This window comes from Peromyscus californicus, unplaced genomic scaffold (genome assembly GCF_007827085.1).
Source record: "Peromyscus californicus insignis strain IS unplaced genomic scaffold, ASM782708v3 Scaffold_4__1_contigs__length_199733344, whole genome shotgun sequence".
Classification (NCBI taxonomy): domain Eukaryota; kingdom Metazoa; phylum Chordata; class Mammalia; order Rodentia; family Cricetidae; genus Peromyscus; species Peromyscus californicus.
Genome location: NW_026294562.1, coordinates 173,953,592 through 173,976,687, shown reverse-complemented (window position 1 = coordinate 173,976,687; position 23,096 = coordinate 173,953,592). Strand labels below are relative to the sequence as shown.

Genomic DNA, 23,096 nt, shown 5'->3' with positions numbered 1-23,096 from the left:
TACAAGATTAATGGGTGTTGGGTGTTTGTGGAAAGAACAGGAATTTGGTCTTGGCCAAGAACAGGCAGTGGCTGAAAACCGAGGAGCTAAGTTAAGCAGTGAGGGAGAGTGCCCAGCACCATTCCCCAACCTGACCTGAACTTTCTACCCCTAGATCGAGAAACTCAAGGCAGAACAGAGCAAGCAGCCACCCACCCCCTTGCTGGGGCGCAAGTTCTTTGGGGACCCCACCGAGCTGGCGGCCAAGGCGGCGCCCTTGCTGCGTCCAGGGGGCTATGAGAGGGGCCTGGAGCCCTTGGCTCGCCGGGCCTCGGACACGCTGTCAGCGGAGGTGCGGACCCGGGTTGGGTATGTGCGCCAGGAGCTCAAGCCCGAGCGTCTCCAGCCGCGCATTGACCGGCTACCTGAGGCCTCGGGGAGGGTAGAACCCGCGGCTCCAACAGCCGCAGCGTTGGACACCACGGACACCCCTGGGACCCCGGCGGTGACAGAGCAGCTCCGGCCCCGGCCGGAGCGCCAGGAGTCAGCGGATCGTGCGGAGGAGCTGCCCCGGAGACGACGGTCAGAACGCCAGGAGTCCACCGAACAACCAGAGGAGGCTGCGCGGAGGCGGCGGCCCGAGCGCCAGGAGTCCGCGGACCATGAGGCACCACACAGCCTTACTCTGGGTCGCTATGAGCAGATGGAGAGGCGGCGGGAGCGGCGGGAGCGGAGGTTGGAGCGACAGGAGTCCAGCGAACAGGAGACTCCAACCAGAGGAGAGCTGGTCAAAGGGTGAGGACCTCTGTAACCAAGGTATTCGGGGAAGGGAGAGTGGTGGTCTGGAGGGCCCAAGGGCCGGGCCTGGTGGTTGCAGCCTGTAGTGCTTGCATTTCCGAGGCCAAGGCGGGAGGTCCAGGATCAGTGACAGAAACAGACTTATCACCAGACAGTGAAGACCCAAAACATTTAGAGCTGGGAGGGAGAGTCCAGGGGGCCTTGGAAGCTCGGGGGGGGGGGGGGGGGGCTTGGAAGCTCGGGGGATGTGTAGAGAAGACAACACTATGTTTAAAAGCTCGAAGACACCAGCTTGCCTTTGGCTCTGCTTAAAACTCAAAGGGCAGCCAGGAAGTGGTGGCACACGCCTCTAATCCCAGGAAGCATCGACAGGCGGATCTCCGTGAGTTCCAGGCCAGCCTGGTCTACAGAGAGTTCCAGGACAGCCAGGGCTACACAGAAAGACCCTGTCTCAGGAAAACAAACCTCAAAAGATGTCAGAGTGTAGTGACTCAGGTGTGTGATCCCAGCCCTTAGATGTGAAGGAGGACCAAGTCCCAGACCACCAACTCTGCAATACTGAGCACCAGGGTTACATTTGAGACTCTGTCTCTAAAACAAACAAGTCATTGGAATGTGGTGGCCCTTGCCTGTACTCCTATCCTTGGGAGGTAGCAGCAGGAGGAGCAGGAGTTCAAGGTTATCCTCAGGGAGGCCAGAGGTCAGATCCTGATTTAAAAAAAAAAATCCATCAAGCGCTGAAGAGGTGGCTCAGTGGTTAAGAACACTTGCTGCTCTCCAGAGGACCTGGGTTTGGTTCCCAACACCCACATAGGGTAGCTCACAACTGCCTGGAACTCCAGCTCTAGGGGATCCAATGCCTTCCTCTGTTCTCTGAGGGCAGCAGGCACCCACGTGATACACATATATATAAACTTACAAAAATTAAAAATAAAAATACGAAAAAAGTCAAACAAAAAAATTGAAGAGAGGGATTTGGTTGTACATCAAGTCAGGAACACCGACGGTGTGCAAGGCACACACAAGTGTGAGACCTCTGAGTTGTGGGCAGGAGCGTGGTATGGAGGCTTCTCTGTCCAGCCAAGTAGGACCCTAGCAAAAGGTACTACATCTCATTTGGGTCTTCTGCCCTTGTTCTCCAGGAAGGCCACCCTAGCTGACATTGTGGAGCAGCTGCAAGAGAAAGAGGCCGGCCCTGGGCTCCCTGCTGGGGTGGTAAGTTGAGCTACAGGGACGGGTGGGGGGTAGAAGCCCTCTTAGTGGCCAGGATCTCAGAAGCAACCGTGACCTAGGCCCATCCCCCTCCCTGGACCTTGCAGTCAGCTGAGGCCCCATATTCTCCCTTAGAAAGATGGAGCCACAGACCCAGGAATCTTATTTCTCCCTCCACACATACATATTAGACTCTAAACTCTCCCCCATCTACTTTAGATTCCCTATTTCTCCAGCCTTGTGGGCTTTCCAATTTCCTTATTAGCTACACAAAAGACCACACCAAGATTCCTCACACAGAAATTCTACGCACAGTCTACCTCCTTAGACCCTGTCCCTACCTCCCAGCTTCCAGAATTCCAAAGTCTGAATTCGAATGACCCATTCCCAAAACTTAAGGGGTCCCCCCTCAGCCCTGAGAGTCTTCGCATGTTGCCCTCCAAGACAGGTGGCCCTGCAGACCGATGGGAGCCCTGGCCCTAAGGCTCCCCGAGCAGGATGCTCCCCTAGTCATCATGGACAGTACCCTTCTCCCCCCTCCCTTCATTCACACAGCCGTCGCTGCCTCAGCCTCGTGAACTTCCCCCCGGTCGCCTGCCCAACGGGCTTGAGCCGCCCGAGCGGACACCTCGGCCCGATCGGCCGCGGGCACGGGACCGGCCCAAGCCGCGCCGGCGGCCAAGGCCACGAGAGGGTGGTGAGGGCGGGGGAAGCCGGCGCTCGCGCTCCGCCCCTGCCCAGGGAGGCTCCGCCCCCGCTCCTCCGCCTCCGCCCACTCACACAGTGCAGCACGAGGGCTTCCTTCTGCGCAAGCGCGAGCTCGACGCTAACCGCAAGTCGTCCAACCGGTGAGCGCGTGGGCGGGGCTTTGGATGGCTGGGAGCCCGCTCGGGGTGTTTCATGAATGAGTAGCTGGGCGGGAGGAGGGGCGGGGCTCAAATTCAAAGGCTCCAACCCGTGAAGGGGAGGGGCGTGGTCGAATTTTAGCGTGTCCAGTAGCTAAGTGGATCGAGCGAGATGGGAGCGTGACAGAAGTGCCCCTAACGTGAATAAATTGGGACTCAATCTCAGCGACCACCGCAGGTGTGGACTATGGCTAAGGAGCAGCTGGAGGTAGAGTCTAAGCTAGGTGATTCCAGTGGGGTGTGAATTGGAGCTTCAAGATAGCATCCAATCCGTGAGCGGAATGGATTCCCCACACCCCATACCTCACAACCTCCACTCATAAAATTTCCGGTGGAGGTCTGAAAAGGAACAGAGCCTCAACTGAAGACCTGCTGGAGTGTTGGAAGTTGTCTCAGTTTTCCAGATGAGCGGATTTTTTTTAAGTTGTCTAAATTACATTTATTTGTGTTGGGGCGGAAGTTGTGTGTGAGTGTCAGGGGACAACTGGTGGGAATCGGTTCTCTCCTTCCACCATGTGCGTCCCTGGGATCAAACTCAGGTTGTAAGGCTTGGCTGCAAGTGCCTTATTCTCCAAGCCATCTCCTCAGGCCCTAACCCGTGTGCGTGTACGTGTTTGGGTGCGTGCGTGTTTACTTTTGGAGTGAGTTCATCTTGTACTTGTCCAATATATTTTTGTCCAACTGAGATGCAGAATGTGGGACAGGAAGAGTCAAAAAGGGTATAGTGAGATCTAGACCCAAGACATGAAATGAACAGGGCAGGATCAGACTTGGCTGGTGCTGACTGTAGTTAATTGTTTCTCTCTTGTCCCTAAACCAAGGTGGAAATGAACAGGGACACTCTGTTGAATGTTATTTTCCTGTCTGGGGATGTCTTCCTAGAGTGGGACTTTGGCTATTTGAGGAGATCAGATCTTGTTTCAAACTATAGAGCAATACATCTTCCTTGAAGGAACTTGGCGAAGGGTGGGGAAATGAGAACTATTGAATGAAACGGGGTTTTGAAGGTGATGTGTGGGAAAAAATGAGACCAATGAATGAAAACAAGGACTTGTAAAGGAATCAGTTTAATTTTTTTCAGGACTGGGGATCAAGCCCATGGCCTTATGTTCTCCCACTGAGACATAACCCCAACTCCTCACTAGTGGATTCTAGGCAAGGATTCTACCTACTGCTGGTTTTATCCCTATCCTAACAGCTTGTATCTTGCATTTATGAAAGTCAGTATGAAATGAGACAAGCAAGGCTTAGCCCAGCATGGGCCATCCTAGGCAAACTCTTGGTTCTGGGGGCCCTAGCCACACCTCCCAGAACAGGAACAGCCTGGCCTAAGTAGCTAGGAAGAAGGGCCAGACATAGGATGGTCCAGAGATAGCAAGACCCTGCATAATTCTGTGATGGTAATGATGAACAGTTCCCAAGCAGAATTCTGTAGCTCTGCCTTAATCACCGTCTCATCACCCCAGGTCATGGGTGAGCCTGTACTGTGTGCTCAGCAAGGGGGAGCTAGGCTTCTACAAGGACGCCAAAGGGCCAGCATCGGGGGGCACACATGGTGGGGAGCCACTGCTCAGCCTGCACAAAGCCACCAGCGAGGTGGCTAGTGACTACAAGAAAAAGAAGCATGTCTTCAAGCTCCAGTGAGTCCTTCCCACGGGCAGAAGGGAGGGGGTTCTCTGCTTTGCTTTATTTCCCCAGTGGGCTCTTGGTTCCCCTGATGGACAGTGGATGATGGGAAGAGGGATTGGGCCCCTCAGGATCCCTGAAGTCCTGTGTCTCCTGCAGGACCCAGGATGGCAGTGAGTTCTTGCTCCAGGCTAAAGATGAGGTAAGATCTGGTCCTTTCACCCTATAAGTTGATCTCTAAGTGGTATAGCTTCTTGACTGGTTCCTGAACCCAAATGTTGGGGCTGTAGAAGGAACCACATAGGCCAGACCTATAAGAGCGATAATGGGAAAGCAGTGAGAGCCCAGAGGAACTTCATGAGCCAGGGGTGATGGGGATCAGGGAAGGTGCCCGGTGCCACTAATAGCTAGGTCCATCTTCTTTGCCATGGCCACTGAGGAGGCTGGAAGTTGGATGGTAGGAGTAAGTTTAGAAGTGAGTCATCAAGGCTCTAGAGAGATGGCTCAGTGGTTAAGAAGAGCACGCCCTGCTTTTCCAGAGGACTCAAGTTTGGTTCCCAGCACATGTGGGGCAGCTCACAACTCCCTGTGACTATAGCTGCAGGGGATCTAACACCCTCTTCTGGCCTCCGAGGGCACCCATACACATACACACACACACACACACACACACACACACACACACACACACACACGATAAGGCCAGGTGGTGGCGGTGGGTACTTGTAATCCTAGCACTCAGGAGGCAGAGGCAGGCAGATCTCTTGAGTTTGAGGCCAGCCTGGTCTACAGAGTGAGTTCCAGGGCAGCTAAGCTACACAGAGAAACCCTGTCTTGAACCCCCTTCCCCACCAAAAAAAGGGAGTGATCACGGTTATCTCAGCAAATGGCAGGTGGAAGCAGGAGGGGCAATCCTGGGCTACAGAGTGAGCTTGAGGCCAGCCTGGGGTACCTTGTCTAAAAGAAGGGAAGATGTATGACCCCCCCCCCCCACCCCCATAGAGACAACCCAAAAGGCCGCCTTGCAAAGGCTCATGACAGCCGGCTGCAGGAGCACAGTGGTGGTGAGGCAAATGGTCCCAGAAAAGTTCCCAGGGCCTAGATCTGTGGGTGCTGGGGGGACATTCGGGGGATTTTATCCTGAGGGCACTGGGCTGCGGGTGGGGAGCACCACAGTGTTTTGAGCTAAAGAGAGTTGGTGTGATGTGTAACCAGTGTCCCCTAGAGGAGCTAGAGAAATGATTCAGGGAGTCAGAAGGCTGCCGTTCAAGCCGGGGACATGATTTGGATCCCAGCGTTCACATTAAAAAAAAGAAAAAAGCCAGGCATGGCTGCCCATGGACTTACATATAACCCCATAATTGTAGCAGACAAAGAAAGACAGGAGATTCACAGGCACTAGCTGGTGAACCCAGCTCCAGGTTCACTGGGAGACCCTGCCTGGAGGGAATTAGGCTGGGAGTGATACAGCGGGTCGCTTGGATCCTCTTCTGGCCTCCACACATGTACACAGCACAACGCCCTGCCCCCCAACACAGTCTCAAACATCACACAAATCAAAGAGTGAGGTTGTTTTTTTAAAGATCCTTTTTAATTTTTAAAAAAGATGTATTTTTATTTTTTCTGTATGTTTGCCTGCATGTATATATGTGTACTGTGTGGCTTCCTGGTGTTCCACGAAGGCTAGACGAGGGTGGTGTATCCCCTGAAATAGGAGTCGCAGACGCTTGTGAGCCTCCGGGTGGGTGCTGGGAATGGAATCCTGGCCCTATGAAAGGGCAGCCAGTGTTCTTAATCATGGAGCATCTCTCCAGTTCTGGTTTTTGTTTTTCTTTTTTGAGACAGGGTTCCTCCATGTAGTCCTGGAACTCTCTATATAGACCAGGCTGTCCTCAAACTCACAGAGATCCTCCTACCTCTGCCTCCCAAGGGCACTCCCAAGGGGTGCCCCACCACCCTGCTCGGTCACATTTTATTTTTGTGTGTGTATTCATGAGTATCTGTGTGGGTGCCCATGTACTATGCTTTTTGTGTGGAGGTAGAGGACTGCCCGAGTCAGCCCTCTCCTTCCGCTCCAGTGTACCCTTACCCACTGAGCTCTCTTTCTGGCCCCACAATAATTTATCTCAGAGCTTTTATAAAAAGTGAAGTAAGTTGATACATGGAGGCCAATTAGCACAGGGCCTGGTAACTGTCAGGGATCTGCAAGCTTCTGCTCAATGCTTCCCTTCGTTGGGGTTGTTTGTCTCAGTGTGTGGGGAGGGTGTTTTATAGATAGTGCTATTGCTTCTGTTTGAGTGAATAAATCCACAGAAGTGCCTAGAGAGGAGTCCCCTTAACCTCACTGTCAGTGTTACCAGGATAACAGGAGAAGCAGCAGAAGCCAGGGAGGGAAGTGTGGTTGAGATCCTCCTCCAAATACGGACCTGTCCTGCTTGTTCCGCCAGGAGGAGATGAATGGCTGGCTGGAGGCTGTGGCTAGCTCAGTGGCAGAACATGCCGAGATCGCCCGCTGGGGCCAGACACTACCTACCACATCATCCACAGATGAGGGCAACCCCAAGCGTGAGGGCGGGGAGCGTAGGGCCAGCGGGCGCCGGAAGTGACTCCAGGTACCCTCCCCCCTTGGAGTCTGACAAGTCTCCTCGCCCCTCCTCTCCGCACTGTGGACACAAAGACACCTTCTTATCCGCAAGGGCAGGAATGACTGCGGATGTGTCATGGTGGGCCCTGGAATGGAAGGGACTTCTCCTGCACTCCAAGAAATGGTGGTGGGGGATTGCTGTCCCTATAGCCATATCTGGTCCCTTCCCGCTCGCCAACCCCACCCCAGGTGCTGGGGCTCCATTCTTTTTATGCAATAACTGAGCTTGGTGGGGACGGGCAGGGAGCCAGTTGAGCCAAGCCCCCTGCCCCATCGTCAGATCCTGCCCCAAGAAGCTGGAGTGGCGAGGGATCTGGGAGGTGGTGGTATTCGTTGGCCTCCTCTCCGCCCTAAGGATGGACACGGGGGCGCTGGTGAGGTCCCCTGGACCATCCAGGGTGCTAGGGGGTGGGGAGGGGACACGCTCCCTCCCTGCCTTTACCTCACTTCCAATGCTGCCTTGATCTGTCTGGGAAGAGGGAGCGAAGGGGTCCTTAGCCCCTGCACCCGCCATCTCAGCGCCATGCGGTTAATTCCTGACTTAGTTTATTTTTGCAAAAATGTAGACCTCCCCCTCCGTCCCCCGCCCCGCATCCGCGAAGGCTTTTAATAGGAGGGGAGTCAAAGTTCAAAACTGTCTTCCTCTCCCCTCCCCCATCCAGCTGTAAATGCCACTTCCCGAGGGGAAGGGGGTGGGGAAGCCCTCCCCCCTGCATGCTTCTGGCTGGAGCACCTCCCTGGGAGTGGGGGTATCAGGGTTACAGGCAGCCCCAGTGGCTGCCTGGAGACGCCGCCAGGGCCGGAGGTGCGGGGCGGTGTGGCAGGCGCACACTGTATGTACCTATAATAAACCCTTTGGCTTTGACAGTCTATGTTGGTTTCTTCGCGTATATGAGAGGATTGGAGGGTGGGCTGGTGCGGGCCGAGGCTGTGAAGACCTTAGACACTAGATGTACCTACGCGTTGGTGTAGGTTCATTTCAAGATCTGCACACGTACTCCTCAACGAATCGCCTAGATGGTATACCTAAATAAGGGAATCCAGAAACAGGGGGAAGCTATTAAACTACCCCAAAGCAGCCCAGATGTGCGTCCCGTCGAGACCAGGAAAGACCGCCCGGCTTTGAAGAGTCAGAGAACGTAATTGCGATGAGCGAGTGCTCTGTCCAATCGTCAGAGAATCCTGTAGCCTCTAGACCAATGAGCAAGCGTCAGGGGCGGGGTCTGTGCACACCCGGAAGTGGGTGCAGGCCGGCAGGCTCGCCGGGGGGCCATGGCTGTTGCGATGACTGCAGCGGAGGGGGTCCCGAGTCGTGGAGCCCCCGGGGAAGTAATTCATCTGAACGTGGGGGGCAAGCGGTGAGTGTGGGAGATCCCTGAAGCCCCATCCTACGGGACCCAGGCGGGATACCCGCCTCTTCTGGGAGTGGGGGTGGTAAAGCCTGTCCATCAAGGATTGCTCCGCCCTGTGCTGGAGGCTTGGCACTTAGATAAAAAAAAAAAAATGCCAAAGGAGGGAAGATTTGGTGCGTGGATCGCACGGGAGGAGGCAGTGGTACTCAGCTCCCCGTCATCCGTTTCCTCTCCTTACCTCACGGCCCAGGTTCAGTACCTCTCGCCAGACGCTCACCTGGATCCCAGACTCCTTCTTCTCCAGGTGATTAGGAGAGTCGGTTAGGGGTGAGGGTAGGAGGGAATGAAAGGAGAGGGTGTGTGGAGACTCATTTCCACCCTTACTCACCTCTGCAACTCGGTTCGTGACACCTCGGTTTCCCCTTCCTCTATAGTCTTTTGAGCGGACGCATTTCAACTCTGAAAGATGAGACCGGAGCTGTGAGTAGGGCAAAATCAAAAGTGGAACGGCCAGTGGGAGGAGGGACAGGACCTCCTCCTTACTCCAGGTCTTTGCCATCCCCCCCCCCCCACCATGCAGATCTTCATCGACAGGGACCCCACCGTCTTTGCCCCCATCCTCAACTTCCTGCGGACCAAAGAGTTAGACCCCAGGTTGGTATGGGTAAGGGGATGAGTTCCCCCACCATATAAGTCTCCTTCTCTGAATGTTCATTTGTTCCATTTTTCAGGCTTGATCATGTTATACATCAGCCCTCCAAATATATGCACACATTTGTACCACTCATATCTTTGTTCCCTAGATTTTTAAAAAGTATTTTATGTATTTGTTTGTTTGCTTTTTTGTTTGAAACAAGGCCTTGCTCTGTAGCCCTGGTTGCCTAGAAATCTCAATCCAAACCAGGCTGGCCTCAAACTTTGATCCTCTTGCTTCTACTTCCCCTGTTCTGGGGTGACAGGTATGCACCACTCTCAAACTCCCTAGAATCTTAAGCCCGTCAAAACTAGCACAGTTTCAAAAGCCTTCTCATAACTGCTGCCCGCCCCTACACCCCAGACTTTTACCCCGAGTCTCTTCTATTACCTAGGGGTATCCACGGTTCCAGCCTCCTCCATGAAGCCCAATTCTATGGGCTTACTCCACTGGGTAAGTGGAAGTGCCCACCCCCCTCTACCCATCCCCATCCCCCATCAGCACCCTCAGTTACTTCCTGAGCATTCTCTACCTCTTTGACTCCCTCAGTCAGAAAGAGCTAAGAGCACTGGATTTGGGTCTGACTCTGAAGGAGTTGGCAGTTCTGTGGAAAACCAAATGGGGAGAGGGACATGGGTCTGCCTTAGTATCTGTCCCTCAAGATCAAGTGTTGAGTTCTTCCCTTGCAGTTCGTCGCCTGCAGGTAAGGGAAGAACTGGATCGATCTTCCTGTGGAAATGTCCTCTTCAATGGTTATCTACCTCCTCCAGGTGGGTACTCCCAATAGATGCTGGTGAGGGGGAGATTGGGTTAAAGACTACATTTCCCATAGGGCTACAAACCCTGAGATACCTGTATTTGCAGTCCCGAGCTGTACTGGGAGTTGTAGTTCTTTATCAGATGCTTGGAAAGGAAATAGGAAACAGCATTTTCCATGAAGCAGTGCAGTTCTCTTAAGAGTTCAGAATCAAGCACTAGAGCCTGATGGGAGGTGTCGCCTGAGTTTTCTTAAGTTTCACCCTGTTTTTCAGAAAAAAGAAACAAAAAACAAACATTTGAAATATAAGCTTTATCATACTAACTTTATACCACAAATACAGTGAAATCATGAGAATAAAGCCTGAAGAGAACAGCTGGGCATGGTGGTGCACGCCTTTAATCCCAGCACTCACGGGGCTGAAACAGGCGGATCTCTCTGAGTTGGAGAGCAGCTTGGTTTACATATCCAATGGCAGGACAGTCAGGGCTGTACTCGGAGACCCTGTTTCAAAGCACACACCACAGCAAAAAGCCAGAACAATGTTCTGTCTCCCAAGGGGGGGTCCCTCTTTTAGGAGGGAAGATAACCAAAATTTTAATTTAGTCTATAATAATAAATAATAATAATAGCTATAATAAATAATAATAGCTTATTGTTATTATTATTATTATTATTATTATTATTATTATTATTATTATTATTAAGACCCTGTCTCAATGAACCTGGAATTCACCAATTGGCTAGGCTGGCTTGCAAGCAAAGTGTCAGGATCCATCTTTGTCCATTTTCCTAGCTCTGGGGGTCCAAACCCTGAGTCATGCTTATATAGCAAGTACTTTACCCATGAGCCATCTCTGTAGCCCCTGTAAATATAGTCTTTATTTTATTATATATTTGTTATAGTATAGAGTTTGCACCCAGGGCTTTGTGGATGCTCGGCAGGTGCTATTCACGGAGCCACACCCCCAAACCTTGACTGGGGAATTCTAGACATGTGTTCTACTTCTGAATCAAGCCCCCAGCCCTTCCCGGGTAAAGTCTGGGAATATATTCTACTGCTGAGCTATAGCCTATCTCTATTTTTACTTTAAAAAAATAGTTATTACATGTATTTATTTATTTATTGGGGCACATGGGCACATGTGTGGATATCAGAGGACAGTTTGCAGGAATCGTTTCTCTCCTTCCACCACATGAGTCTCAGGATCAAAGTCAAGATTGTTAGGCTTAGTGGCAAGCACCTTCACCTACTGAGACAGCTCACTAGGCGTCTACATTTTTTTTTTTTTTTTTTTTTTGAGATAGGGTCTCACTAAGTTGCCCAGCCTGGCCTTGAACTTACAATCTTCCAGCTCCAGATTTCCAAGTAGTTGCAATTACAGACCTGCCTACCAGGCCTGGCTAAAATTAGCAAATAATGAAAAGGCATCACTATCATAGCAGCACCAAACTTGGTCTTTCTCTGTGATAGGCTTCTGGGTCATTGAATGCCATATCCTGGTACCACAGAGCACCTTCCCCAGGACACTATGTATGCCCCACGCGAGGAATTCATGCCTGTTGTAGTTTGAGTGTTCATAGACTGACAGCCCACCATGATTATAATTATGGTGACTGCCATTTCTCCTCATGATAGTATTCCCAGTGAAGCGGAGAAACCGGCACAGCCTAGTAGGGCCCCAGCAAGTAGGGGGACGTCCAGCCCCTGTTCGACGGAGCAACACCATGCCCCCCAACTTGGGTAATGCAGGGCTGCTGGGCCGAATGCTGGATGAGAGAGCGCCTCCATCCCCATCAGGTAAGTGTCTGACTTTTGCATGTGTGTTGTGCTCGGGACTGAGCCTAGAGCATACCATCTGGCACTGTGTAGCCTCTTTTTTTGGTTTTGTTTTGAGACAGGATCTCACTCTGGCCCAGGCTTCCCTGGAGCTCAAAGCAACCCAGTCCTCCAGCCTTAGCCTCCTGAGTGCTAGAATATGAACCATGGCGTGGGCTCTTTGAGCCCTCTTTTTTATTTGATTATTTATATTTAATTATCATCATTGTGTACATGAGTGAACTCATAACACAGTGCACTTGTGGAGTCTAGAGGGAACCATGTGGGTTTTGGAGATTGAACCCAGGTTGTGGGGCTTGTGCCAGAACTGCTTTTATATGCTGAACAACTCCCCTGCCCCCAGCCTTCTCTTTACTGGCTGTTCTGAGTCAGGGTCTCACTAAGTTGCCCAGACTGGCCTTGAACTTGTGTTCCTTCTGTCTCAATAGCCAAACTAACTGAGGTTACAGGCCTGCATCACCAGCTGTAGCTTAAATTTCTGTCCTTTAGGAGGTCAGGGCCAGTGGGCCCCTGTGACCCTCTGCTCTGGTCTCCTCTCTTACCCCTAAGGCCAACCGGAAGAGCCAGGGATGGTGCGATTGGTCTGCGGTCACCACAACTGGATTGCTGTGGCTTACAGCCACTTTCTCGTCTGTTACAGGTGCTGAGGATGGGGATGGGGTTGTGGGAGGCTCTGAGGTGAGGGTTGCTGATCTCCCCCAATCTCACAGGCTGAAGGAAGCCTCTGGCTGGCAGCTAGCCTTTTCCAGCCCTCGTCTGGACTGGCCCATTGAGCGCCTGGCTCTCTCAGCTCGGGTGCTCAGCGGTGCTCTGGGTGAGCATGACAGGATGGTGGCTGCAGCCACCGGCAGCGAGATTCTTCTGTGGGCTCTGCAGGCACAAGGTGGTGGCTCTGAGATAGGTATGCCCTCCAGACTTTTCTAGAACCCGGTAGAACTCTGTAATCTTGAAATAACCCAACCCATGAAACTGGATGGGAGAAGAATAAGAATTCGATGCCCTAGTCAATCTCTTTACCCTGTGAGAGAATGTTCCAGACCTTCAGAATCCTGAATGTTTTGTTTTGCCTTTAGACAAGGTTTTACCGTATAGTCCAAGCCTTGAATTCCAGGTCTTCCTGTCCTCAACTCCTGTTTTCTGGACCACAGCAATACCAAGTGCCATCAAGCTCGATTAACACACTGATTATATTTTATCTTTATATATATTTATTTATATGTCTGGATAGAGAGGAGCATGCATGAAATCCTGGATCTAATCCAAACACCATATAAACTGCATATGGTGATACACAGCTGTAATCCAGCACACAAAAGGTAGTGGCTAGCCTGGGCTACATGGGACCTTGACTCAAAACAATAACAACAAAATTCAGCCCTCAGTTGTCATAGCCCTTTACCCAATAGGAGAGTTTAGCCTTTTTGGAAACCTCAGCCCGTTAGAATTCTACCTGCCCTTAGAGTTCCACACCCATCAAAAATTCTGTGTAGTTCCTGGAATCCTCTTTGCCATGGGGATTCCATTTCCCAACACAACCCGTGGCTCTTGTGGTTCTTGCTGTCTCGGCCCACCCCTGCAGTGGGCTTCCAGCTCTTCCTTGCTGCCTCACCCCTGCAGGTGTCTTCCAGCCCCTCCTTGCTGCCTTACTCCCATCCCTGCAGTGGGCTTCCAGCCTCCCGTTGATCCCTCCAGCCCCTCCTTGCTGCCTCACCCCTGCAAGTGTCTTCCAGCCTCTCCTTGCTGCCTCACCCCTGCAGGTGTCTTCCACCTGGGTGTACCAGTGGAGGCCTTGTTCTTTGTTGGGAACCAGCTCATTGCCACAAGCCACACAGGGCGCATCGGGGTGTGGAACGCTGTGACCAAGCACTGGCAGGTAAGTTTGGGGCAGCCTGCCTCCCTCCTCTCAAGTGTCTGGAGTGTGCAGGCCCAGGGGTTCCTTCCTGTTTCATCCTACCTAAAGAGAGAGCCCGAGAACCCTGCAGTGGGTGTGGGATAGAAGGCCATGGAGCACCAGGTGTGGTGGCACATACCTTTAGTCCCATCGCTTGGAGGTAGAGGCTGACAGATCTCTGTTAGTTCGAGGGCAGCCTGGTCTACAAAGCGAGTTCCAGGACAGCCAGGGCTACACAGAGAAACCCTGCCTAGAATCCCCCCAGTGAGGGGCTGGGTTGTGACTCAGTGGTTGAGAACTTGCCTAGAATGCCCCAGTGAGGGGCTGGGGGTGTGCGCGTGTGGTTCAGTGGTAAAGCACCTACCTAGACCCTCTGGCCTCTGTGGGCCCCCACCTTCATGTGTACACACCCATGCACAGTTACACACACACATGATCTTAGAAAATAATCTTTAAAAACTCAACAAAAACAGACTAGAGAAGAGGGTCAAGGAATTAATGACAGTCTAAGATTGAGAGGAAAGTGCTAAGGCCAGTTACAGGGAGAACTGTGATCTTACAGGGAGAGCCGTGATGTTACAGGGAGAGCCATGATCTTACAGGGACAGCCATGATCTTACAGGGAGAACCATGATGTAACAGGGACAGCCATGATGTTATAGGGAGAACCATGATGTTACAGGGACAACCATGATGTTACAGGAAGAGCCGTGATGTTACAGGGAGAGCCGTGATCTTACAGGGACAGCTGTGATATTACAGGTAGACACAGAGGGCAACTGGCAAGGCTGGAAGGGAGAGGCTCAGGCCCTGGTCAGGCTGGGCACAGAGAAATGGGCACTGTGGGAGAAAGGCAGGGATGCCAGGAGGGTTCCACACTACTGCCTCTTTCCTGCCCCAGGTCCAGGAGGTCCAGCCTATCACCAGTTACGATGCAGCCGGCTCCTTCCTCCTTCTGGGCTGCAGCAATGGCTCCATCTATTACGTAGGTGAGCAGTGTCCTCCTGCAGTCTGAGGGGTGGGCTGGAGCGGGAGCCTCCAACAAGTCAGCCCCACCTCTGCCTGCCCACTTAGATGTGCAGAAATTCCCCCTGCGGATGAAGGACAATGACCTCCTCGTCAGTGAGCTCTACCGAGACCCGGCAGAGGATGGGGTCACTGCACTCAGCGTCTACCTCACCCCCAAGACCAGTAAGCTATGAGGAAGCCTCCATCGCTGCTGCCACCGGCCAGCCCCAGACCTGACCTGTAGCTCTGTCCCTGCCTCAGGAAGGGGGCACATTAGTCCTCATTTCTTCAGCATGTGCTTTTGTTCTGCTTCTGTTTAGCCCTCTTTCAGGTGCTGCTGGCCTCTCCACGACAAGCCGCTGTAGTTAAGTTTTGTGTCTTTCCCATCTCCCATCGGGACATGACATTTGCGTAATTTATAAAATCAAGAGAATGGATACACGCCAGATAGTACATAAATCCATGTTCAAGGATCCTTGTTTCCCCTCATCCCTCCCCCGCTTTGTGGGGAGGACAGGAGCTTTCTCTGTAGCCCAGGCTAGCCTCTAACTCTAGACCACCCCGTCCTTCTGCTTGAGCCTCCTGAGTGCTGGAATCACAGGCTAGCCCTCGGTTCTTCTCTGTGTCTCCTAGATTTAATATCTATCCATGTTACTATGTGGGTTACAAGTACATTGCCTGTGGCAAAATGCTGGCGCTGTATTTTACCTACCCGGGTTCTTTACAGTGCTCTGTTTCGTTTCTGAGAATCTCTCCAGCACTCATGGAGGCAGAGGCAGGGGGAATCTCCGTGAGTTCTAAGCCAGCCTGATTTACATATATTGAATTCCAGGGCAGCCAGGGCTACATAGTGAGACTGTCTCAAAAAAAGAAAAAGTTTCGCCGGTCGGTAGTGGCACATACCTTTAATCTCAGCATTTGGGAGGCAGAGACAGGTGGATCTCTGTGAGTTCAAAGCCAGCCTCATCTACAGAGCTAGTTCCAGGACAGGCTCCAAAACTACACAGAGAAACTCTGTCTCGAAAAAAAACCAAAAAAGAAAAGAAAAGTGTTTCGAGAATCTCAAAATGAAAAGTTGGCAGTGAAGCCCCTTAGACACTGGGAGGTGGGCGCTCTTCTTCTCCTCTATTGACATGTCATTCCGGAATTTTTAAAAAGATTTAGTTTTTTGTGGGTGTGAGTGTTTTGCTGCATGTATGTAAGAATGCTGTGTACATGCTTGGTGCCCAAAGAGTCCAACATTAGGGATTAGATCTGGAACAGGAGTTCCAGGTGGCTGTGAGCCGCCATGGGTCCTGGGAATTGAACCTAGGTCTTCTGGAAGAGCAGCAAAGGCTCCCAATCATGGAGCCATCTCTCCAGCCCCACCCGTGTTCCTTCTTAGTCTCATATTCTGTGTGTGTGTCTCTCTGTCTCTGTCTCTCTTTCTGTCTCTTTCCCCCTCAAGTCTCCCTGACCTGCTTCCTTCCCTTCCTGTCTCTCACCCTCTCGGCCCTGGTTCTGTTTCCACGACAGACTTTCTTTGTTGTTGGCCTCTCCCTAGGTGACAGTGGGAACTGGATTGAGATTGCCTATGGCACCAGCTCAGGGGTCGTGCGGGTCATCGTGCAGCACCCTGAGACTGTGGGCTCCGGACCCCAGCTCTTCCAGACCTTCAGTGTGCACCGCAGTCCTGTCACCAAGATCATGTTGTCAGAGAAGCACCTCATCTCAGGTGGGTCCCCTGCAGGAGGGACAGCTTTGGGGGCCGGGAGCCAGGAGGAGGGGGCTTGCATTGGGGACAGCTGTGTGGAGAGACAGCTCCCTGAGGCTGAAGGTAACAGGAGACCCCAGGTGGGAATCCCAGAAATGGAGGATGACTATAATGGGCACAGTGACTCAGGTCTGTAATCCCAGCACTCAGTAGGCTGAGGCAGAAGAGTCACTTACAGTTCAAGGCCAGCCTGGGCTACAGAGTAAGCCCTTGTGTGGAAATGTAGCTAAACTGGTAAAATGCTTTCTTAGCAATGCACTAAGAAGCACTGAGTTTGAATCCTAGCACTCTGGAGGTGGAGACAGGAGGGTCAGAAGTTCAAGATCATCCTCAGCTACATAGTGAGTTTGAGGCCAACGTGGGGATACATGAGATTATCTCTAAAAACTGAAAATAAGCAAGTTTATAGTAAGAGGACCAGTCTTGGGAGAAGTAAATATATAGTGATCTACTCCTAGGGAGGCTAAAGCACCAGGCTCTTGAGATCAAGGCCGGCCTAGGCTACCTAGCAAGACCTTCAAAAGCACAAAACAAAACAAAACAAAAAACTCGGAGCTCAGTCAATAAACAGCCCATTGGGCAAGCATGAGAACCTGAGTTCAAATCCCCAGCCACCCTTCTGGAGGACCCAGGTTCAACTCCCAGCACACACACGGTGATGCACAACCTATAACTCCAGTCTCCGAGGATCTGACCCTGTCTTCTGGCCTCCTATGCACCCTCGTCTGTCTGTAAGCTCACAGGTAGGACCAGAAAGCTCAGTGGTAGAGCATATGCAGAACTGTAAAAGGCCCCTGGTTTAATCCTTATCCCATGATAAATAAATAAGTAAACAGACTGTCACCAAGTAGTATTCAAGATCATGAAGTGGATGCCAGGCAGTAGTGTCGCACACCTTTAATCCCAGCACTCGGGAGGCAGAGGCCAGCCTGGTCTACAGAGTGAGTTCCAGGACAGCCAGGACTACACAGAGAAACCCTGTCTCAAAACAAAACAAACACAGACAAAAAAAGAGATTTTAGAAAATTATGTGTCTGTGTGTGCAGGTGCCAGCAGAGGGTAGAAGAGGGTGTCAGTGTTCCTGGAGATGGGGTTACAGGTGGTTGTGAGCCACCCAACATGGGGGCTGGGAGCTGACAGGTCCTCTGCAGGAGTAGCAAGTGCTCTAAACCACTGAGCAGTCTCTCTACTCCCTTCATCTTGGGTTTTTTGTTTGTTTGTTTGTTTGTTTTGTTTTTATTTGTTTTTAATTTTATGTGCATTGGTGTTTTCCCTGCATGTATGCCTGTGTGATTGTGTCCGATCCTGGGGTTATAGATAGCTGTGAGCCTCCGTGTGGGTGCTGGCATTGAACCCGGGGCCTCTGGAAGAGCAGCCAGTGCTCTTAACCACTGAGCCATCTCTCCAGCCCCTCCGTCTTGTTTTTGAAGAATCTTACGGGATCTGAGGATTGCCCATATGCTAGGGTGGCTGGCTGGAGAGCCCCCCGGGACCTGCTCATCACCACCTTCCCAGCACCTTTCAAACACACATCTCCATACTCAGACTCTTTTTTTTTTTGGTTTTTCGAGACAGGGTTTCTCTGTGTAGCTTTGCGCCTCTCCTGGGACTCACTTGGTAGCGCAGGCTGGCCTCGAACTCATGGAGATCCGCCTGGCTCTGCCTCCCGAGTGCTGGGATTAAAGGCGTGTGCCACCACCGCCTGGCTCATACTCAGACTCTTATACTCACACGGCAAACACTTTGCCAACTGAACCATCACCCCAGCCCTTAGAGTTTTGGCTGAGATAAGATCTTGCTACATAGCCCAGGCTAGCCTTGAATTTAGGATCCTTTGGATCCAGCCTTCCAAACACTGGGGTTACAGGTGTGTACCACCACACCTCTCCTTCACATTTCTTTTTCAAGTGTGTGAGGGTCATTGAGGGCTGATGCAGGACAAGCCTATCTGAGGCCAAGGGCCTTAGAGCGGAAATGAAGGGCTACAGGTGCAGATCATCAGGGACAAGCCTTCCAGTGGACCAGTGGGGAGAGTGGGAGGAGGGGCGTGGCCAGTGTTGACATCCTTGCTTTGGCTGAGTGTGGGATGTGGCTGTAGGGATTGGACAAGATCAGGAAGCTAAGAAAAGAGATAAAGTGAAAGGACCCAGGTGGGTCCGTGGACAGGGTGACATGGTCAGACTCAAACCACTTCTGAGGCAGAGCTGATGGGATCTCTGGGCATCTGGAACTCCAGCATAGAGAATCCCTGAAGGGGGAGTACTCAGCAGCTGATACCTCTGAAAGGGCTCAGGCTGAGGGGTCAGGAGGGTTGATCTGTGCTGGTAGCATGGCCAGGCCTGACCTTCGGCTGTCCCTCTGCTCTTTAGTCTGTGCCGACAACAACCATGTACGGACGTGGTCTGTGACCCGCTTTCGAGGCATGATCTCCACCCAGCCCGGGTCCACTCCGCTAGCGTCCTTCAAGATCCTGGCGCTGGAGTCGGCCGACGGTCACGGAGGCTGCAGTGCTGGCAATGACATTGGTGCCTGCTGATCCCCGGCCCTTGACTCCTTCCCACAGACCTGCCTGAGCCGTGCGGGATGCCGGTGGCTCCTTAGGCCTCTGCCTGCCGGTTTAGCCGCTCTGTAGCCCTCCAGCTGCACTAATTACTAACCCTTGTTCACTTTCATTTTGTCTTCCCCTGACCTGCCGTTGACCTCTGTACTCCCAGCCAATCCCACTCTGTCCGGCCGTTGATTCCCGCTCACCATCTCCCGACAGGCCCGAATGCTGTTGATCCTTGCAAGCCCCTAGTTCTGCCTGCCTCTGTCCAACTGCAGTAGCCTGGGAGCAGGATCTAGGTCTGGGAGTTGGCTCAGCAATGGAGAAAGAAAGGCTAGTGCCGTGGGGTATGAAGGCCCTGTGGACCCTGTGGCCCTTACCCCGCCCCTGCCCACCCAGGTCCCTATGGTGAACGGGATGACCAGCAGGTGTTCATCCAGAAGGTGGTGCCAAATGCCAGCCAGCTCTTTGTCCGGCTCTCCTCCACTGGGCAGCGGTGAGTACTGTCCCACCAAATGAGGCAGGACCAGGGAGGAGGCCCCAAAGGGGTTCTGAAAGGGCAGAGGCCACCGGGTGAGTGGGCCTCTGGGTTATGTGTGTGAGAGTGACACTGGAGAAACCCCAGGTCACCGTGTTGGACCTTAGACAGCCCAGGCAGTCTAGCGGGAAGGGGCTGCAGGCAAAGTGTCAAGGTGGGATGGGGTGCCAGCAGAGGATCGGGATGGGCTGGGTGCCGGCAGAGGATCGGGACGGGATGGGTGCCGGCAAAGGATCGAGACGGGATGGGTGCCGGCAAAGGGTTGTGGGTTGGGTTGCATACAGAGGGTGAGTAGTGGATGGGCACACAGGAGGCTATAGGAGTCCATATCATGTGACCTGAAAAGGAGGCCTGGGAGTGTTGCTCAGGGTGTGGCCTCTTCAGAGAAACCTGAAGCTGAGTAGGAATGAACAGAAGAAAGCAGGAAGGGAGAGAAATGCCTGCTGAGAACGGAACATGTGCCAAGGCTGGGGAGAGCCACACTGGGTAACGGGCCTGGTCCTTGTGTAGGGTGAGTGCACGGGAATCTGTGCCTGTGCAAGGGGATGGACAAGAGGTCAAAAGCCAGGGATGACATTGGGCCAAGTGCCTGGTGGAAGACAGGATGAGACAGTAATCTGAGAGATGCTGGGTGACCCGTGGGAGGGGGCAGATACAACTAATGAGGTAAGCATGGGATGTGGGAAGGGTCGTGAGGCCCCAGGGATACATGACTGTGGGTAGGGGCAGAATATCAGAGATGCTGGAGCGAAACCAGATCAAGGGGCTGGGGATGCAGCCTAGTCGATAGAGTGGGTCAGTAGAAGTGCGTGCCTAGCATGCGTGAAGCCTTGGGTTTGATCTCCAGTACTGAATAAACAGGGCATGGTACATGTCTATGAACCCAGCACTCAGGAAGTGGAGGCAGAAGGATCAGAAGTTCCAAGTCATCCTCAACTACCTAGTGAGTTGCAGGCCAGCCTGAGCTACATGAGACCCTGTCTCATAACAAACAAAACAAACCATGATGGCAATGGATAAGGATTGGGGTGGGCAGTGTAGGGACAGGGCAGGACCTGAATGCTCAGAGGTGGAGACAGTGAGGAGAGGGACCAGGCTGATGACTCCTGACCCTTTGCATCCTACAGGGTGTGTTCCGTGCGCTCAGTGGATGGCTCGCCCACAACTGCCTTCACAGTGCTGGAGTGTGAGGGTTCGAGGCGGCTGGGCTCCAGGCCCCGACGCTACCTGCTTACCGGCCAGGCCAACGGCAGCCTGGCCATGTGGGACCTGACTACCGCCATGGATGGCCTGGGCCAAGCCCCTGGTACTCCCTGCCCCACTTCAATCCTGTCCCAGTACCCACCCTCACCACGGTTTCCCTTCCCAGGCCCCTGCCCTCTGATCCCACTGCCATTCCCTTTGGGTCCTTTCTTGGCGTTGCTTTCCCGCTCTCTCTCTTAGCCTCTGCCCCTAGCCCATCCATCTCTACACCGCTTTCTTCTCCCCTACCTCCAGTTGCTCTTGGCCTGTGGCCCCCATCTTACCCCTGACCCTGCTTCTTTGCCACCCCAGCAGGTGGCTTGACGGAAGAAGAGTTAATGGGCCAGCTGGAGCAGTGCGAACTGGCCCCCTTGGCTTCCTCGCGAGGCGCTTTCCCCAGCCCCTCACCCAGGGCCTCTCTTACCAGGTAGCTGTAACTCCACCCCCCTCTCTGTGCAATGGAAACAGCATGGTGACACAGGAGGATACTGAGTTTCCCTCCTTCTCAGTCTCCACTCAGCCTCCAGCAACACCTCCCTGTCGGGCCATAGAGGGAGCCCCAGCCCACCGCAGGCAGAGGTCCGGCGCCGTGGGGCAGGAAGCTTTGTGGACCGGTGTCAGGAGCTGGTGAGGGGTGCACCAGAGCCTCGGCGGCCACCGACCCCGGCCCCTCGACCCTCCACAGGTCTTGGGACTCCCCTGACACCTCCTAAGAACACTCTTAATGAAACTTCCTTTTGAACGTAACTGCCACAGTGCCTTCCTATGGACTGGCCCCAGGGGACTTAGGGCCAGGGCCTCCTTGGAGTCACTGAGGTCCCTTAGCCTTCCTTTCCTAAAAGCCAAAGTCACCTTCCTAATAAAACCCTTACTGCCAACATTGTTTGTATTTTTGGGTTTTTTTTTGGGGAAGGGGACTCCCCAGGAAGAGATGGAGATGTAGGGACCAATTACGTTCTAAGCTTTTAAACTCAGATATTGCTACAGGTGAGATGGAGCACCCCTTAATCACAGCACTAGAGAGGCAGAGGCCGGTGGATCTCTGTAGGTGGAGTTTTCCATCTAGACCACCGAGCAGCTCCATCCCGGAAGCCACTCCCTAAATAACCACACAGAGACTTATTATTAACTGTAAGAGCTCAGTTAATAGCTTAGGCTTGTCTCTAGCCACCTCTTTTTTGTTTTTTTCAGAGCTGAGGACCAAACCCAGGGCCTTGCGCTTGCTAGGCAAGCACTCTACCACTGAGCTAAATCCCCAGCCCCTCCAGCCACCTCTTACAACTTAAATTAACCCATTTCTATCAATTTATGTGCTGCCCCGAGGCTCCTTTACCTCATCTATGAATTTCCCATGTTGCTTCTTCCACCTCCGGCTCTTGACTCCTCTGATTCCATCCTCCTTCTTCCCAGCATTCTCTGTGCCCCAAAAATCCCGCCTAACTATTGGCCAGTCAGTTCTTTATTAGCAATGAGAGCAACACATCTTCACAGTGTGCAGAGGATTATTCCACAGCAGATCTCTGAGTTTGAGGCCAGCATGGTCTACATAGTGAATTCCAGGACAGCTAGGGACATGTAGCGAGACTCTGCCTAGAAAAACAAAAACAAACAACCAACAACAAAAACAACCAAGAATGTATTGGCTTACGCTCTGGCTTCAGGCTGGATCCAGGGGCTCAAAGGGTTAGAATGGCTTTCTACCTCTTCCCTGTTTCCTTCTGGGATACTTTTGTCTGCAGTCAAGGTGATTCCAGAAGACTCCTTACTATCCTTGTGTCCCTTCTGGTAGCCCCCCCCCAAAAAAAAATCACAGGGTTGAGCTAACTGGTGACACACACCTGTAACACCAGCACTCTAGAGGCTGAGACAGAAGGATCTCAATTGTGATGGTTAGTACTGCCAACTTGACAGGATCTAGGATCCTTTAGGAGACAAACCTCACACTTGAGAGGAATTATTTAGCTTAGGTCAGCCTCTGTGCATTCCAAAGGATGGTCTAGATTAGTTTATTAAAATGGGAAGACAATTCCATGGGCTGGTGTCCCCTACTGCATGAAAAGTATCCCAGAAGGAAGCAGGGAAGAGGTAGAAAGCCTTTCTAACCTGGTCTACAGAGCAAGTTTCAGGACAGCCAAAGTCACATAGTATAAGACCTCCTCAAAAAAAAAAAAAAAAAAAAAAAAAAAAAAAAAAAAACAACAACAACAAAAACCTAGGCAGAAGTCAAGGGCTCAACCCAGTGCTCATGCCTAGAATCTAGCACTCCTGAGGCTAAGGCAGGAAGATCAGGAGTTCAAGGTCATCCTTCACTA

At 52.4% G+C, this 23,096-nt stretch overlaps 2 protein-coding genes across 3 annotated transcripts in view; both read left to right on the top strand.

Moving 5' to 3' along the window:
- The window catches only part of Sptbn4 (spectrin beta, non-erythrocytic 4), a 92,457-nt gene extending 84,423 nt beyond the window's left edge, over window positions 1–8,034 (top strand). Inside the window, 6 exon segments of the mRNA XM_052712762.1 lie at window positions 155–774; window positions 1,920–1,992; window positions 2,545–2,837; window positions 4,361–4,534; window positions 4,680–4,722; window positions 6,968–8,034. Coding sequence (XP_052568722.1) covers window positions 155–774; window positions 1,920–1,992; window positions 2,545–2,837; window positions 4,361–4,534; window positions 4,680–4,722; window positions 6,968–7,126 — 1,362 coding nt within the window. The 3' untranslated portion in view covers window positions 7,127–8,034.
- Window positions 8,035–8,164: 130 nt separating this feature from the next.
- Shkbp1 (SH3KBP1 binding protein 1) lies at window positions 8,165–21,664 on the top strand. Of its 2 annotated transcripts, none has more exons than XM_052712764.1 (18): window positions 8,165–8,522; window positions 8,767–8,820; window positions 8,951–8,996; window positions 9,097–9,170; window positions 9,605–9,663; window positions 9,900–9,980; window positions 11,607–11,768; window positions 12,357–12,447; window positions 12,518–12,708; window positions 13,565–13,680; window positions 14,600–14,687; window positions 14,773–14,889; window positions 16,250–16,420; window positions 18,829–18,984; window positions 19,404–19,500; window positions 20,670–20,848; window positions 21,100–21,211; window positions 21,294–21,664. In XM_052712764.1, exons 1-18 carry the CDS (start codon window positions 8,437–8,439, stop codon window positions 21,523–21,525), a joined length of 2,112 nt encoding a protein of 703 aa, XP_052568724.1. In that variant the 5' UTR covers window positions 8,165–8,436; the 3' UTR covers window positions 21,526–21,664. The 2 variants fall into 2 exon arrangements, with proteins under 2 accessions (XP_052568724.1, XP_052568723.1); XM_052712763.1 differs by having other exon boundaries at window positions 21,097–21,211.
- The last annotated feature ends 1,432 nt before the right edge of the window (window positions 21,665–23,096 follow it).

Excerpts from the sequence above, each read along its gene's own strand:
- Shkbp1 (XM_052712763.1), top strand. The coding sequence starts at position 8,437 with ATGGCTGTTGCGATGACTGCAGCGGAGGGGGTCCCGAGTCGTGGAGCC. Across the intron at positions 9,171-9,604 it reads ACCAAAGAGTTAGACCCCAG|GGGTATCCACGGTTCCAGCC; the intron begins GTTGGTATGGGT and ends TCTATTACCTAG. Across the intron at positions 14,688-14,772 it reads TGGCTCCATCTATTACGTAG|ATGTGCAGAAATTCCCCCTG; the intron begins GTGAGCAGTGTC and ends CTGCCCACTTAG.